The following is a 14596-nucleotide window of genomic DNA, read 5'->3' on the forward strand; positions in this document are numbered from 1 at the left end:
GAATTTATATATGGTTTGAAGTTTTACTAAGGCTTAAGTTTACAAAATAGTTACTAAACTATTCGGAAGTTTTGTCATTGGGTTGTTAAAATCACTACCTTCTCTATTCGCATCGTCTACACCAATCAAAAACTCTTTTTCCTTCTTATCTTCTATAGTTCAATTTTTTTATGAAACAACTTTAAACATCACGAATTTGTGAACCAAAATTCAAACATCTTTCTTTTTAGATCTTCAATACTAATCGTCAGATCGACTTGAATCTAATGTATGTTCTTATACTCATAAATGAGTATTGATCTATCATACCAATCGTCAAATTGTTGCTTGGAGATCGCTAGCTGGATTTAAAAAAAAACTTAACAGTTTAATGACTTAAATAAAATTTTTCGAATGATTCATAGTTCAAGATTTATTTTGTAACATTTTGAAGTTGAATGATTAAAATGTAAATTTATTAGTAGTTTATTGACCTCGGGTGTAATTTATCCAAATTGTTATTATAAAATTAAAATAACTGGAATGGTAAATATTGTAAAACGGGACAATTGCCGGGGCTAAAGGGTAAAAGTGATTATCTCTATAAGTTGGGTGTTGGCACTTGGCATGGCGAGATATAGTTAGAAGTGTGTCATCCATCCAGTTGTTCTTAAGTTCCAACCAAAAGCAAACAGCAAAAGAGAGAGGGCGAGGCGGCGACCGCATTTAACGCTTATCCCCTTCTAATTTAGAAAAGAAATGGAGACTTTCAACATCCCGGCGACGCCGTCATTGATGAAGGAGTTCCTCCGCCAGATGGGAGGCACCGCTGTTATCGACGGTGGACTGGCGACCGAGCTGGAACTCCACGGTGCTGACCTAAACGATCCCCTCTGGAGTGCCAAATGCCTCCTCACTTCTCCTCACCTTATTCGCTCCGTAAGTTTTTCTCCCTCTTTCAAAATTACCTTTTTTTTTCGAACCTTGATTTATTTTATTTACGTCATATATAATCCAAAGTGGTTGTAATAGGAACTTAGGAACTGAATTTTACGTGAATGTAAGTAAGTTTTACTGATGGAAGGAAGGGGAATAATGGAATAGCAGTGAAGGAGTGGTTGGTGGAGGTCTTTTTGGGAATTTTGACTGTTCTGCACATAGAACTGAATTATAATCTAATTATTTTTCATTGGAAAAAGACAAAGGAAGTTGCTCTGATATGGTGGATGCAGTATATATATATTTATTTATGTATGCATGTATAGAACACTGGACCACAGTGTGGAGGTGGTCCAGTTTTGATCTGGTGAGTCAGGTCAGTGGCATTTAAGGGTTATTGGTCACGAGTCAGTTTTGAGTTCTATTGTTTTGTTTATAAATGTTACTGATACAGAGAGGTAAATGTTAATGAGTTAAGTGCTTGAGCTTTGGCTACTATCTTGCTTTTTTTAATATTATGGTGAAAGAATTGACTTTATTTAGTCCCTTTGCTCTATCTCTTTCTCTCGGGAATTAGAGAAAGGGAAAACAATAAACAGGATACAGAGATTGGGATGTTTGAAAGCTTATTTGAGAAAAGCTTAGTTCTCTTCTAGGCTTCGGAATCGATGTTGGAAGTTTCAATAACTAAAAGTGCTTGTTAGTTGCCTTTTCACATATGAGACCTGGGTTTTACTTAACGGAATTTCCAGATAAATTATACTATTCTAAGTGTATATGAGATTGGAGACTGAGCTAGGATATCGTTGAAGTATTGCAATGTCCAAACAAACAAGAATAATGCCATAACATAGTGATGGTTAAAAGTTGAGATGCTGAACAAGAAAGTCATATATAAGCTTTAAGATGGACCGAATGTGATGTTTAGGTTGCTTCTCCAGATCATTAACCAATCTATTTTGAGCAGGTACACCTTGATTACCTTGAAGCTGGTGCAGATATTATTATCACAGCATCCTATCAGGTATCAGATATAATCTCTCTCTCTCTCTCTCTCTCTCTCTCCATTGCCAACTGATGCAAATTTATATATCTTTAATAGGCCACAATTCAGGGGTTTGAAGCAAAAGGCTTTTCTAGAGAACAAAGTGAAAACTTGCTTAAAAAAAGTGTGGATATTGCCCTAGAGGCAAGGCGTATATATTATGAAAGATGTAGTAAAAGTTCTAGTGGTGGAACAGGAGATGGTAGGATACTAAAAAACCGTCCAATCTTGGTTGCAGCATCTGTAGGCAGCTATGGGGCTTATCTGGCTGACGGTTCTGAGTACAGGTGTGTCTACCAACTATGCAAATATTATCAAGTAATGTTCAATCCAAACCCGATATTGTTGCTTTTAGGCTCTTTGCCACTATCTGTTATCTTTTTGTGTAAATGAAAACCATTAAATTTGGAGTACATATTTACATGCCTCCTCTTTTTGTTGTTATATTCTCTATCCCAGTGGGTGCTATGGTGAGGCAATGACAGTAAATGCTTTGAAAGAATTTCATCGAAGAAGGGTTCAGGTCCTGGCCGAAGCAGGTCCTGACATAATAGCATTTGAAACAGTTCCGAACAAGATAGAAGCTCAGGTATAGCTGAATATTTGATTCTGAATGAAACCTTTTTCTTTAAGATAAAAGTAAGAAGGGTGTGAGGAATAAAAGCAAGTTACTAAGTTTCATTTCTTGCATGTCTAAATGTTTCCTGATTTGGCTAGTAAAGTGTTATTGATCTGATGCTTATGTTTACTTTGCTGTTTAATTTATTTCTTCTTAATATTAAGATTTTTTTTGGGGGGGGGGGTCTTCATACAGGCTTTTGCTGAACTCTTAGAGGAAGAACACATAAAGATTCCTGCATGGTTAACTTTCAACTCAAAAGATGGCGTCAATGTAGTTAGCGGCGATTCTTTGCTTCAGTGTGCATCAATTGCTGAATCTTGCAAGCAAGTTGTTGCTGTTGGAATCAACTGCACGCCACCTAGATTTATTCATGATCTGATTTTAGCAATTAAGAAGGTTTTGGGGTTTTTTTTTTCTGTTATTTTGTTAATAGTCATTCTAATTTAACTATTGTACACTTCTTTTCTCACTTTTAGTTGGATATGATTTAGTAATTAAACTGGTTCTCTCCTTTTCTTTTTCTTCTTTTTATGTTTGAGGAATTTGTTCCTGTAATGTTGGAGTCTTGAAATTTTGATGGATTCTTCAGTCTTATTTGGTTAATAATTTGTGCAGGTCACTACCAAACCCATAGTTATATATCCCAATAGTGGTGAGAGGTATGATGCTGATCGGAAGGAATGGGTGGTAAGTTCTTTTTCTCTCTAGATGATGCATGAAACATCCCTTATAAAAAAGGGTCTGAAACCTGAAGGAACAGCTTGAGCCAAAAGGGTATCTTAAAGAAAAATATGACCGGTACTAGCTAGAATTTTAAGTCGTTGCCCAACATGTTATCAAGTAACTCCTCTTGATTGCTGTTTCTGAACTTTGCAACAGGATAGGTGAAATCTCAATTTTCAAGCCTGATTTGTGTCTTGATCTTCTTCCAGCTTTAAACTACACTTAACAAACTTATATTTTCTGTTGGCTTTAAATAAAAGAAAGGAAGGACCTAAGTATGAAGCAAATTGAAAAATCATTGGAAAAAAGGAAAAGGAAGCTGAAGTATACTGATTTTCAGTAATTCATTTGTTAAAGTATTCAAGTGGAGCCTTAATGTTCTGTGACATGCCATACCAAAATCTGCATCATTCTTTTTGTGACAGGAAAATACAGGAGTCTCAGATGAAGATTTTGTCTCTTACGTAAACAAATGGTGCGAGATTGGGGCTTCACTTGTAGGAGGTTGTTGTAGAACTACTCCAAATACTATCAAAGCCATATACAGGGCACTTTCCGATAGATCCCCTGCAGCACCCGGGCAGAAATAAAAAACAGCAACCTGATTATATACGCAAACGGGATGCCGAGGTGCCTTTTAAATTTCTAACTTGTTTCCCATGTTTTAGTCTGAAGAGAATGCTTGCCAGAAGCTTTGCCTTACATGTAGTAGTTAATTGCTGTTGTAGCAGCCGCTATTTTCGTTCATGAGGAGCATGCATCTTGTATCAGTTTCGGGTTTCCCACTCTCTTGTTTCATGAGTTATATTATTTTGGTTCTAACTGTTGTTTCCTGAAGGTTAAATGTATTGGCCTGGCCATTTGAAGGTGTTTGGTATGCATGTTATAAAGTACTAGTACTCATTAATCTGGAAATTTTATTAGTAGGAATCTGATTTTCATATTTGGTATATGCTAGAAAGTATTCACTTTCTTTAGAATATAATGATTTCTCACGCTTTGGTCGCCGCCTTTTTGGTGAAACCTGCCGAAAGCAACATCTTAACACCCATTCGGCTGAAATTTCTAGTCTGCATCAGTGCAGAGAAAAGGTAAAAAGTAGTCAATGTCTTTTATAAACCTACTATTTGTTAGCAGCTGTGGATTTTAGTGTCTTGTGCGAACAACTTGGAAATTCCTTTGACAAAAAAGGGATTTGAGTTCTTGAGTAGTTGATTGTCAGATATTGAAGAAACAAGAAATAGTAGTAAGAAGGTGCTTCACGAGCATGACAATGTTATTTAATTAATGTCAATGATGTTGACTGCTACATGTGAATAAAAATGTTCAGGTGGGGGAGCTATAACAGATAATCCTCAAGTGCTAGTTTAACGTTTTACTATCAAAAGGTTAAAATATGGAATCAGTCCTCGTACAATGGCAAACTGTTATATAAAAGAGAGATCATAGAATAAGCTTTTGCGTAATTACTTCAAGAGTGAAAAGAAGGGGTTAGCATTAACGAAGACGACGGAGGTGGTTTGGGGATTATTATGACCCACACTTACTAATTTACTATAAAAGCAAATGAGAAATAATTAATAAAGAAACCTCCTCCTTTAAAAGGGTTGGTTAAGAGAAAGAGATTGCCCCACTTCTCCCATCTGTATACAGTACACTACCCATCTTCTTTTGTTCTGTATTTGCCGTTTTGGGGGGCAAGTTTTAACATTCATATTTCAGGTTTTTAAAACTCTGAACAGTTTGATTATTGCTCGATTCACCCTTAATATTTGAAATTACTGCTTATTATTCAACAATACATGTATAAATATATGTCCAAGACTTCCTTAACCACTAATGTCAATTGGTGATAGATTTTTCATCTTTAGTGTCATGAGTTGGAGTTTTTTTTGGAGTCCAAGCAAGAATCAAAAAAATCAGAATATAATTAGATAAAACTACACATAATAAAACTGGAAATCGAAATACTATAAAAATTAAAACCTAGTAAATTGTGATTTCAAAATGATATCAGCATCACATGTGTTTTATATGCTTTTCAGCATCTGTCTAACTCAAGATGAAAAAGAAAGAGCTTATTAAATTCATTCATCATGTTAATTTTTAAAATTGGACGGAACATTGAATAGGAGTAGGAGTGGACCCATTGCTCTTCGAAATTGGAAACAGTTTCTTCCAACTTACATCAACTGTACTTAGTTTGCATTTCTTTTCTCTCTTTTTGGCCACTTCCAATAATTATTACTCTGATTTCCTTTTTCTTGATTAATTGTCCCATTAATTTTAGGTATTCGTATATTTCACGGTACACCTTGTAAGTACAGCATGATATGATGTCCATAAAATAAATATAACCCCACAAAATTACCCAAATTAGGCCCTTTTTTACATGTCTAAAGTCTAAAATGTTTCAAATAAATTTATTATTTATTACCTTCTAAAAGTAAGTGAGGTTTTTTTTTTTACTTTAAAATAGATCTAGTTATTAGTTAGACTATCTTACTAAATCTGAAGGTTTGACCAAAATGTGAAAATGTTTGAGAAAAATATAGGCTCGAAAAATAGGTTTGAACAAAAAATAAGGCTCACTTTCTAAACGAGTTGAGTCTTGGGTAAGTGTTTTTGGCTCAAGTTTAGCTCGAATCTGAGTAAATTTTTTTTCTTGCTTTGTTGTTTTATTGCTACTATTTTGTTGTTATTATTTGGATATGGTATGCTGCTATTTTAGTGTCATTTGTTTACTAAGTTACAACTATATTTTTCTCATCATTTTTGCTCTCTTTTATAGAATACTTAATTATCCATAGCCTTTCTCTTACGCTTAAATAGGAGGATAATGGGCTTCAACGCAATCAAACTCATGTCCTCTTACACTGGTAATAATATCAATATCAATCGAGCTAAAACTCAATTAGCCCAAAGTATATATATTAAAATTTAAAATTTCCAAATCAATCGTATATAACTTTTTTTAAGTTCATCTATATCAGCAATTTGAATAGCTTACACGAAGACTCAAGCTTTCATAACGAAAGCCTTTGCTAACACAACGAAAACCTTATTGAACCAAAATTAGAGTTATAATTATCGAAAATTGAAATTTAAAACTTAAAAGAATTGATAATAATTGAAAGATTCATAAAATTTTAAAATATATTAAAAATAGAAAAATAAAGGAAAAAAACGAATTAAATGAAAAATTTATTTTATTTTGTTAAAAAGTAAAAAATAATTAATTTTTATTTTTACAATAATTTTCAATTATATATTACCAATTAAATCTATTCAACCTCTAATTTACCATTAAATGTAATTGTAAAAATAGGCATCGCATCCACAAACTATGAGTTTTCCACAACTTATATTAATATAAAAAAAGATTATATAAAATTAAGATACATGTTATTTATATCTATTTCCAATCAAAGCATGCCACTTTAATATTTTTATCTTGAAAAAAATCAAATCCAATATAATCTATTGGAATTTAAGATGAAAATGATGAAGTGGCTCATTTTTATTGAAAATAGATACAATTTTATATAATCTTTTCTCTCGTACTATACAGCTCCTACCTTAACTTCATCCTTTAAATAAATTTTCTAATTTGTACTTTACCTGATCCCATTTTTAGTTTATCATTTAATAATAAAAACATTATTATTATTTAAATCTAATCGAATGAAGGGGTTTGCTTAATGAAGCAGACAGATCACACATGTAGCCATGTGTATTTAAAATATTAAACAAATCATACACACCAACAATTTACTTCACTTTTACTTTTTTGTTTAAACTTAGAACACCAGGATGAAATTGAATCAAAGTTTATTTTTTATCTTTTAAAAAATAACATGGTAAGCATTTAGTCAATTCATGATTGTTTATATGATGGACATTATTAAGTGCTTAGATATTGAGTCAAAAGAGCCACCAAAATTGGAGTATCAGGCTTAGCATATTGGCTGCTTTAAAGCAACAAAAGATGCCTTCAACCATTGCACACACCATTGAAGATCCAACCTTTCTTTTGCCAAAAAAAAAAAATCCTATGAACCTATAATTGATGGATTATGTCTGGAAAGCTCAAAAACCCAAGCTTCCAATAACAGTTTTGATCTTTCAAAAAAGTCCCCATCAAAACATACTTCCTGTGAAAAAGTATGTTTAATAACCCAATTTTTGGGCTTTAATGTTGAAATAAGTTTGATAATGGAGACTGTTCTTTTTTTCCCCTTTTGTTTTGTAGTATCATTTTGGGATATCATTTAAATAAGAGAAGCCAGAAAAGGAAGCAGGGTCCTCCATCGACCATGCTTAAGATAATTATTTATTTTATATCTTCCTTTGCACTTAGGCTTAGGGGGGTATATTAGAGATCTCCATTGCACATTTGCCCTTAAAGCTTTGGATTTCGAGGTCTTATAAAAAGAGAGAGAGAGAGAGAGAGGAAGAAGAAGAAAGCCAAGCTCTCTTGCACTTTATTCTCTTCAAATTCGATACTTTGCCCTGTACCTTAAACCAGTTTTTTTGTTTTCAATAGAGACCAAACTCAAAGAAAGAAAGAAAGAAAAAAAGACAATCCATTAGTCTTTATCTCTATCTCTCTCTCTTTTGTGTGTCCTACATTGTCTTGTTCTAACATCAAAATCTCTTAGTTCTTTCTGTTGGTTTCTATTTCTCCCTTGAGAATTCTCAAGCAGCAAAGACTTTGCTGGTTCAAAATAAAACAGTAATGCAGATTAAAGGCAGGAACTTGTTTTGTTCCCACACTTGTTTTCTCTTCATTACCTGAGGGAACAGTGTCACCATTTCAAAATTAGCCTACTTTTTTTTTTATCTCCCATTATTTTCAGCAAAAACTTGGAACTTTTCCCCTAAAAAAGCCCTGTTTTCAAGATTTGCTTTTTTTTTTTTGTACTTTTTCTATTTGTCTTTGTTTACATTTTAATCAAAGGGGGCAGAAGAAACACCTGAGAAATAATATCATCAAGTGATAAGTTGAGCCAAAAGAAGCAACTTCACAAATTCATAATTTTATTGCTTACAAATCTGGATTAAAGCTATATGAAAAAAGCTGTGAAACAATGAGAGGTGGGAACTCCAAGAACAGCAAGGTTTTCCATTCAAACAAAGCCAAAAAAATCTCATTTGATTCTCTTTCATGTCAGTTTTTGTGTTTTGAGTTATGGGATTGCTGATTGTATTGAAAATGTATTTTTCCCTAATGAAGCTTTCATGGCCCAAGACATTGGTGAAGAAATGGTTCAATATCAAGAGTAAAACTGAAGACTTTCATGCTGATGATGTTGATTATGGAGGTGATTTGATTGATTTTTAGATTCTTCTAGACCCTAAACACTTGCATTAAAATGTACTTTGGGTCCTTTTTTTTTTTGGGGGGGGGTACTTGGAATTTGCAGCTCAAGATCTGTTAGTATTTGTTTTCTTCTTCATTTATGAAATCCATAGTCTTTGTTTTTTATGGTGTTTGAATATGTGAAATTGATACCCCTGCCTGATAGACAGAGAGAGAGCTGTAGCAGCTTTAACAACTTTATGTTTTTTTTTTCTTTTTTCAGGTGTTGATGAAGATTGGAGGCACCAATTTTCAGAGAGGGAAGAGGCATGCACTGTCAAGAAAAGTAGAACAGGTTTGAAATCACATAAGCCATTGTGGGTTGTGGCCTTCACTTTGGACCACACTTCTCTTTTATCTCCCCCCATTTCCAAAATTTTAATTGATTACATTGGATGCTAGAGAGATTGAGCAAGACGTATTCGGATCGAGCTCGGCAAGGTAAAACCGATGTTGACGGATCGCAGTTTACCGATGTGCATAATTATAGGTAATGTGTTTGTGTTCTTATTTGCTTTTTCTGGTGTTGAGTTTTGCTTAATAGGATCTTGGTTTGTGAGTGCAGGATTTTTGTAGCTACTTGGAATGTGGCTGGAAAATCTCCTCCTAGTTATTTGAATCTTGAAGATTGGCTTCATACTTCTCCTCCTGCTGATATTTATGTTCTCGGGTATGCGGAACTGAATCTGATTTTGTTCCTCATCTCGATTCTTATGGTATTGATAGAAGCTTGTTGGATCTTTTGATTTGGTCTTGTAGTTTTCAAGAGATTGTACCTTTAAATGCTGGTAATGTGTTGGGAACTGAAGACAATGGACCGGCTAGGAAATGGCTAGCTCTCATTAGGAAGACACTGAATAGTCTGCCTGGCACCAGTGGTTGTTGCTACATGCCTTCACCGATCCCCGATCCGCTTGTTGAACTGGACGCAGACTTTGAAGGATCGACAAGGCAGAAGACTTCATCTTTCTTTCACCGCCGATCGTTTCAATCCTTGAGCCGTAGCATGAGAATGGATAATGACATGGCAATGACACAACCCCAGCTTGATCGCCGTTTTAGTGTATGTGATCGGGTTATCTTCGGGAATAGGCCAAGTGATTATGATCCTAATTTCAAATGGGGTTCCTCTGATGATGAAAATGGACCTGGGGATTCACCAGGGAACACTCAGTACCATTCGCAATATTCTCCAATGTCATATGGTGGATCTTTTGCCATTGAAGAAAACAACAAACAGATGGGGCATTCGAGGTACTGTTTGGTTGCCAGCAAGCAAATGGTTGGGATATTTCTAACCGTGTGGGTGAAGAGTGATCTTAGAGACGATGTTCGTAACATGAAAGTGTCCTGCGTTGGCAGAGGATTGATGGGTTATCTTGGAAACAAGGTACATTTTTGCCTATACCACTCTCTGATTTAAGTGATTTTCTCGAACTAGGAATAAGGAGGCATAATACTCATTTCTTGAGTTTTCCAGGGTTCCATTTCTATTAGCATGTCTTTGCATCAAACAAGCTTTTGCTTCGTCTGTAGTCACTTAACATCCGGGCAAAAGGAGGGTGATGAGCTGCGAAGAAACTCCGATGTTATGGAGATCCTAAGGAAGACAAGGTTTCCCAGGGTTCATGGTATGGGAGACGAAACTTCTCCCGAAACGATTCTCGAGCATGAGTAAGCCCTTCATATATGTTAAGTTATTACATTACTTTCTGAGAATATAACCTTCCAAGTCTTAGCCTTTGTCCTAAAATATTACATTTTGCATGTGTTGGTGCAGTCGTATTATATGGCTTGGGGATTTGAATTATCGTATAGCTCTGTCATACCGCTCTGCCAAAGCTCTGGTTGAGATGCGCAATTGGAAGGCACTGTTAGAGAACGACCAGGCATGTTCTTATCCTTTCTCGGTTCAATATATTTGTTTCTCCTTTCATTTTTCGAGGACCTTTACACTGCTCTTAGTTCCTCTGAAGATTATGAAAAAGGAATTGATGGTTTTACAGCTTCGGATAGAGCAGAGGCAAGGCCGTGTTTTTGAGGGGTGGCGTGAAGGAAAGATATATTTCCCCCCTACATACAAGTATTCTAATAATTCAGACAGATATGCTGGGGAGGACAGACATCCAAAGAAGAAGAGAAGAACTCCTGCATGGTAATGTTATTTCGAGTATTTAGGGAAATGAGAATTTTGGAATTTTCATCTATGAAATGAAATCGTCACACGGTTATTCTTTTACTATTGATCTAATAATATCATAACACTACGTGACCTGATATTTGTGAAGGTGCGATCGTATACTGTGGTATGGAAGAGGCCTATATCAGCTATCTTATGTTCGTGGGGAGTCAAAGTTCTCGGATCATAGGCCTGTTTATAGTGTTTTTTCGGCCAAGGTTGAGTCTATGAACATTAGTCGAATAAGGAAAAACATGAGTTGTTCCAGCGCCAGGATTGAGGTTGAAGAGCTATTGCCACAGTCACACGGATATACCGAACTCAGTTTCTTTTGAGAAAATCTTTAGCAATCCATATTCTGCGGTGTAACTTAGGGGAAATGCAACAGGACCAAGTTCACAGTTGTATAAAGGTAATCCGTCTATACTCGGGAATTAAACAGATAAACCCTTTCTCTGTTGCCGATTGATTCCTGCAAACCATACAATTAAATCTATTCATCTTCGGCTGTTAACAGGATATCATGAAGAAACGTGCGATTCACATTCACTCGGGAATTCTAACCCTGGCCTCTCTCTGCAATCAGTCAGGTAAGTTTTACTCGTAAGTCAACTCGGTCTGAAGAAGAAAAAATAAATGCTTTTATTGATATCATAATGTAGGCTACTAGGCTTCTTTGGTGAATTATTTGAAGTGCTATGTACCTGTAACTTTCAAGCATATCTCCCTACGAGTGTCGATATCTCATGGAACAAGTAACATGCCAACCTTGTTGCCTCATTATATTAGGGTTTTTCGGGTCTAGTCCAACTATCTTTTAGAAAATAGAAGGTGTACTTCAAAATTCGAATATTTTCTCTGTGTGTTGCTGTAAATCATGTCTTCTTTTTCCCCTGTTAAAGGTGTTTTTTACACTTGAGAAAGTCTCCTACTTGGTCTTGTCCTTATCATATTGATTGGTCCCCCATTTCATAGGTGGGCACTACCCTATAGAAAAACTATACGAACCATGGTGGCAATAAAGACATGCCGTTGTCGGCTATCCGAAACAAGGTCGGTCCTTCCATTTGATCATTCGGATTGTAATTTCTTAACCCGAAATTCTGTTTTTTTTTCTAATTGGCTACATGATTTTTCAATTGCTGCAACAGGTACAGATTGTATATTGTCAATAACCACCCGAACTCCTGAAGTTTACATATCCAACAAGACAAGTTGTTAGTCTTTGTTCTTGTCCAAATTCCATTGAAACCTTCAATATTATTGAAGAAAATGAAATACAGGATAAAGAGAACTGACATTTCTTTTTTTGGGTTGAGAGAGAGATAAAATGGGGAATCAATTGTCAATTCCTTTTTGTACCAGTTTTGGAAGATTAAAGCCTGGAGATATGATGGATAGTCATTACTAGTGGATAACAGACAGGGTTTTTTTTTTTTAATTGTGAAACCTTCTTTTACTGTTGCTACTAATCATTTTTACTGAGAAACAGAAACCAGTTTGGTTGGTTATCTCAACTGTGTTCTTTTTGGTTTTTGGTGTCTGAAAATGTAATATTCAGGAGGAGACCTTGGCTTTTCCAAAAGGCAATGCTTGTATTGATATCTGTGTTTGAAGACAATAAAGCCTGAAATTTTACTCCATTTTCAGATTTCTCTTTTTTTAAATGTTAAAAAGACAAAGTTCTTACTGGTAATGAAGTGGTGATTCAGCTATTGAATTTGTCACCACAAAAAAAGTGAAGCATCCCCTCACTAATTAAACCAAGCACTGAAAGCCTTTGCTCAACTGTCAAATGCTAAATTTGTTTTAGGACAAAACTTGGAACCAATCATGCTGCTCTCTGCCATGGTAGCTATAGCTGTACTTTTCCATTAGTTTTTTTGTAGGGTTTGGCTTGGCTGTAACTTACAGTCCAATTCTACCCTTTGGAACCTGTCAGAAGCAACTCATTAACTCAACGTTTGAATATATATATATTGCATGTAACTTTTCCATTAGTGCACTGTAAGATAAAAGACATCAATGTCCAAATCTCATCCCCTCTTATATACAGCACTGTTCAAAAGTCAACTTGTTAATGAATTTTAAAGCAACGTTTTACAGTGGTTAAAATTGGGAATGGGGCTGTTAATTTTGCATGGCCCGCCGGGGGGGGGGGGTTGTAACTAAATCAACGGTATCTGTTACATCAAATGGTTAAAAAATTATGGAAGGAACGAGTTTTATAAGGTTGAAAAAAGATTAAAATAAAAACCCAACTGAAAACAACACGCGCGCGGAAGGCAACGGCTTTTGTCTCGAAGATCAGATATGTGGGTCTCTCCCTGGTTTTTCTGACCCCACAAAGCCTTTCTTTCTTGTCGTTCCTGATAACCGCAGTGACTGCGCGTGGAGTACATTCTGTAACATGGTTTGCATCGTGTTGCATACGCGTTATGGGAGAACGTGAAGAAATGCGGTTGGATCATTTAGTGTACGGAGATGCAATGGCTTTAGTTCTTTCCAATAACTTCCTGCCAAGTGGCATCTTTATATTCGTTTATAGTACTTTAATGTAAAAAATAACTAAACTTCTTTAACGCGTTTATAAATGGGTTAATAATATACTCAATTTTATGCTTAATTGGAAATTTAAGTTTTCTTTAATTAAGTATTCGAGTTTAGTTTCAACGATCAATTTAATACAACTTATGTACCAAATGTGTATATTAAATCTTACAAATATGCATTACAAATCAAAAATAATAGACGATGGGATAATATTTAAAATCAGTTTCTAAAATTACTATCTATTGCAAATTTAGAAAGGATGCCAATAGAAACACAAATATTCATTATTTGAATTCACATTGCTTATTCGGATCCACTTGTTATAAAATGTTTATAAAATTGATTATATATAAGAATTTTAGCATATTCGAATTTAGATTTTTGCATATTTGAATATTTGAAAAATGATTCGAAATTTTAGAATTATTATTTTGATTCAGATATAGATAATAATACAAATATTTGACCCACTATCATTCTTAAATTAGAATTAAAAAGAACTCAATGTATATCAAATTAATTTAAAAATCAAAATATATGGAGATCAAAACTCCAACCTCTATTTTATCAATACTTGGTGGAAAATGATTTATTTATGAATGATGGATGACATAATTTTTTAAAATGTATTTATTTTTTCTTTTTAAAGTTTTCATTCTATACTCCACGTTATTGCTATGCACGTTTTATAGGAGCATTATTAACGAGAATGACACCACATTATGAAATTTGACATCTGAATCATTTCTTCACAAAATTCAACCCTACCTTCTTAACAATGACAGCCTAACACTTTCAATATTGTTCAAATGGATGCACAAGTTTCTAGGAATAGTAAATTAAAGGGTGGTTTCTTCTTTGTATCACTGCAGGTACAAGCAAAGCTAGGGTGGGGGTTTACTTTTTTTTTTATTATTATCAAACGACTGAGATTTAAACTTAAAGAAAAAAACATGCTTGGATGTGTTTATAGGTTAAAAGAGAATCCCATAAAGCCTGATGAATTCCACACAGACACGACATTTGGCAAGCACTTATATGCATGGGGACCCGAGTTAATTTCCATGCTCTGCCACTTTCTTTCTTTCTTTTTTTCTCATTTTAGTATTTGTTGTGTTTCTTCATTTTCAACAACAAAATCTGCCATTATATATGCAGTGTAATTTTCTATTTTTTATTTTTTAAATATTTATT

At 34.6% G+C, this 14596-nt stretch overlaps 2 protein-coding genes across 2 annotated transcripts; both read left to right on the forward strand.

Annotated features, from left to right (window-relative positions):
- The first annotated feature begins 593 nt into the window (after positions 1–593).
- On the forward strand, positions 594–4249 carry LOC107914791 (homocysteine S-methyltransferase 2). The gene is made up of 7 exons (XM_016843818.2): positions 594–918; positions 1886–1942; positions 2021–2250; positions 2423–2552; positions 2778–2981; positions 3201–3272; positions 3734–4249. The coding sequence occupies exons 1-7, from the start codon at positions 739–741 to the stop codon at positions 3896–3898; spliced, it is 1038 nt and encodes a 345-aa protein (XP_016699307.1). The 5' UTR covers positions 594–738; the 3' UTR covers positions 3899–4249.
- A 3461-nt stretch (positions 4250–7710) lies between these two features.
- Positions 7711–12492, forward strand: LOC107914781 (type I inositol polyphosphate 5-phosphatase 4). The gene is made up of 13 exons (XM_016843810.2): positions 7711–8428; positions 8545–8632; positions 8894–8965; positions 9073–9160; positions 9236–9340; positions 9430–10060; positions 10151–10344; positions 10451–10559; positions 10677–10825; positions 10959–11261; positions 11367–11439; positions 11825–11902; positions 12001–12492. Exons 1-10 carry the CDS (start codon positions 8399–8401, stop codon positions 11182–11184), a joined length of 1692 nt encoding a protein of 563 aa, XP_016699299.1. The 5' UTR covers positions 7711–8398; the 3' UTR covers positions 11185–11261; positions 11367–11439; positions 11825–11902; positions 12001–12492.
- The last annotated feature ends 2104 nt before the right edge of the window (positions 12493–14596 follow it).

This window comes from Gossypium hirsutum, chromosome D08 (assembly GCF_007990345.1).
Source record: "Gossypium hirsutum isolate 1008001.06 chromosome D08, Gossypium_hirsutum_v2.1, whole genome shotgun sequence".
Lineage (NCBI taxonomy): Eukaryota > Viridiplantae > Streptophyta > Magnoliopsida > Malvales > Malvaceae > Gossypium > Gossypium hirsutum.

Coding starts and splice junctions, on each gene's coding strand:
- LOC107914781 (XM_016843810.2), top strand. CDS start 8,399: ATGAGAGGTGGGAACTCCAAGAACAGCAAG. Junction 10,345..10,450: donor GAAACGATTCTCGAGCATGA/GTAAGCCCTTCA, acceptor GTGTTGGTGCAG/TCGTATTATATGGCTTGGGG. Junction 10,560..10,676: donor CACTGTTAGAGAACGACCAG/GCATGTTCTTAT, acceptor ATGGTTTTACAG/CTTCGGATAGAGCAGAGGCA.
- LOC107914791 (XM_016843818.2), top strand. CDS start 739: ATGGAGACTTTCAACATCCCGGCGACGCCGTCATTGATGAAGGAGTTC. Junction 2,553..2,777: donor CGAACAAGATAGAAGCTCAG/GTATAGCTGAAT, acceptor GTCTTCATACAG/GCTTTTGCTGAACTCTTAGA. Junction 2,982..3,200: donor TGATTTTAGCAATTAAGAAG/GTTTTGGGGTTT, acceptor TAATTTGTGCAG/GTCACTACCAAACCCATAGT.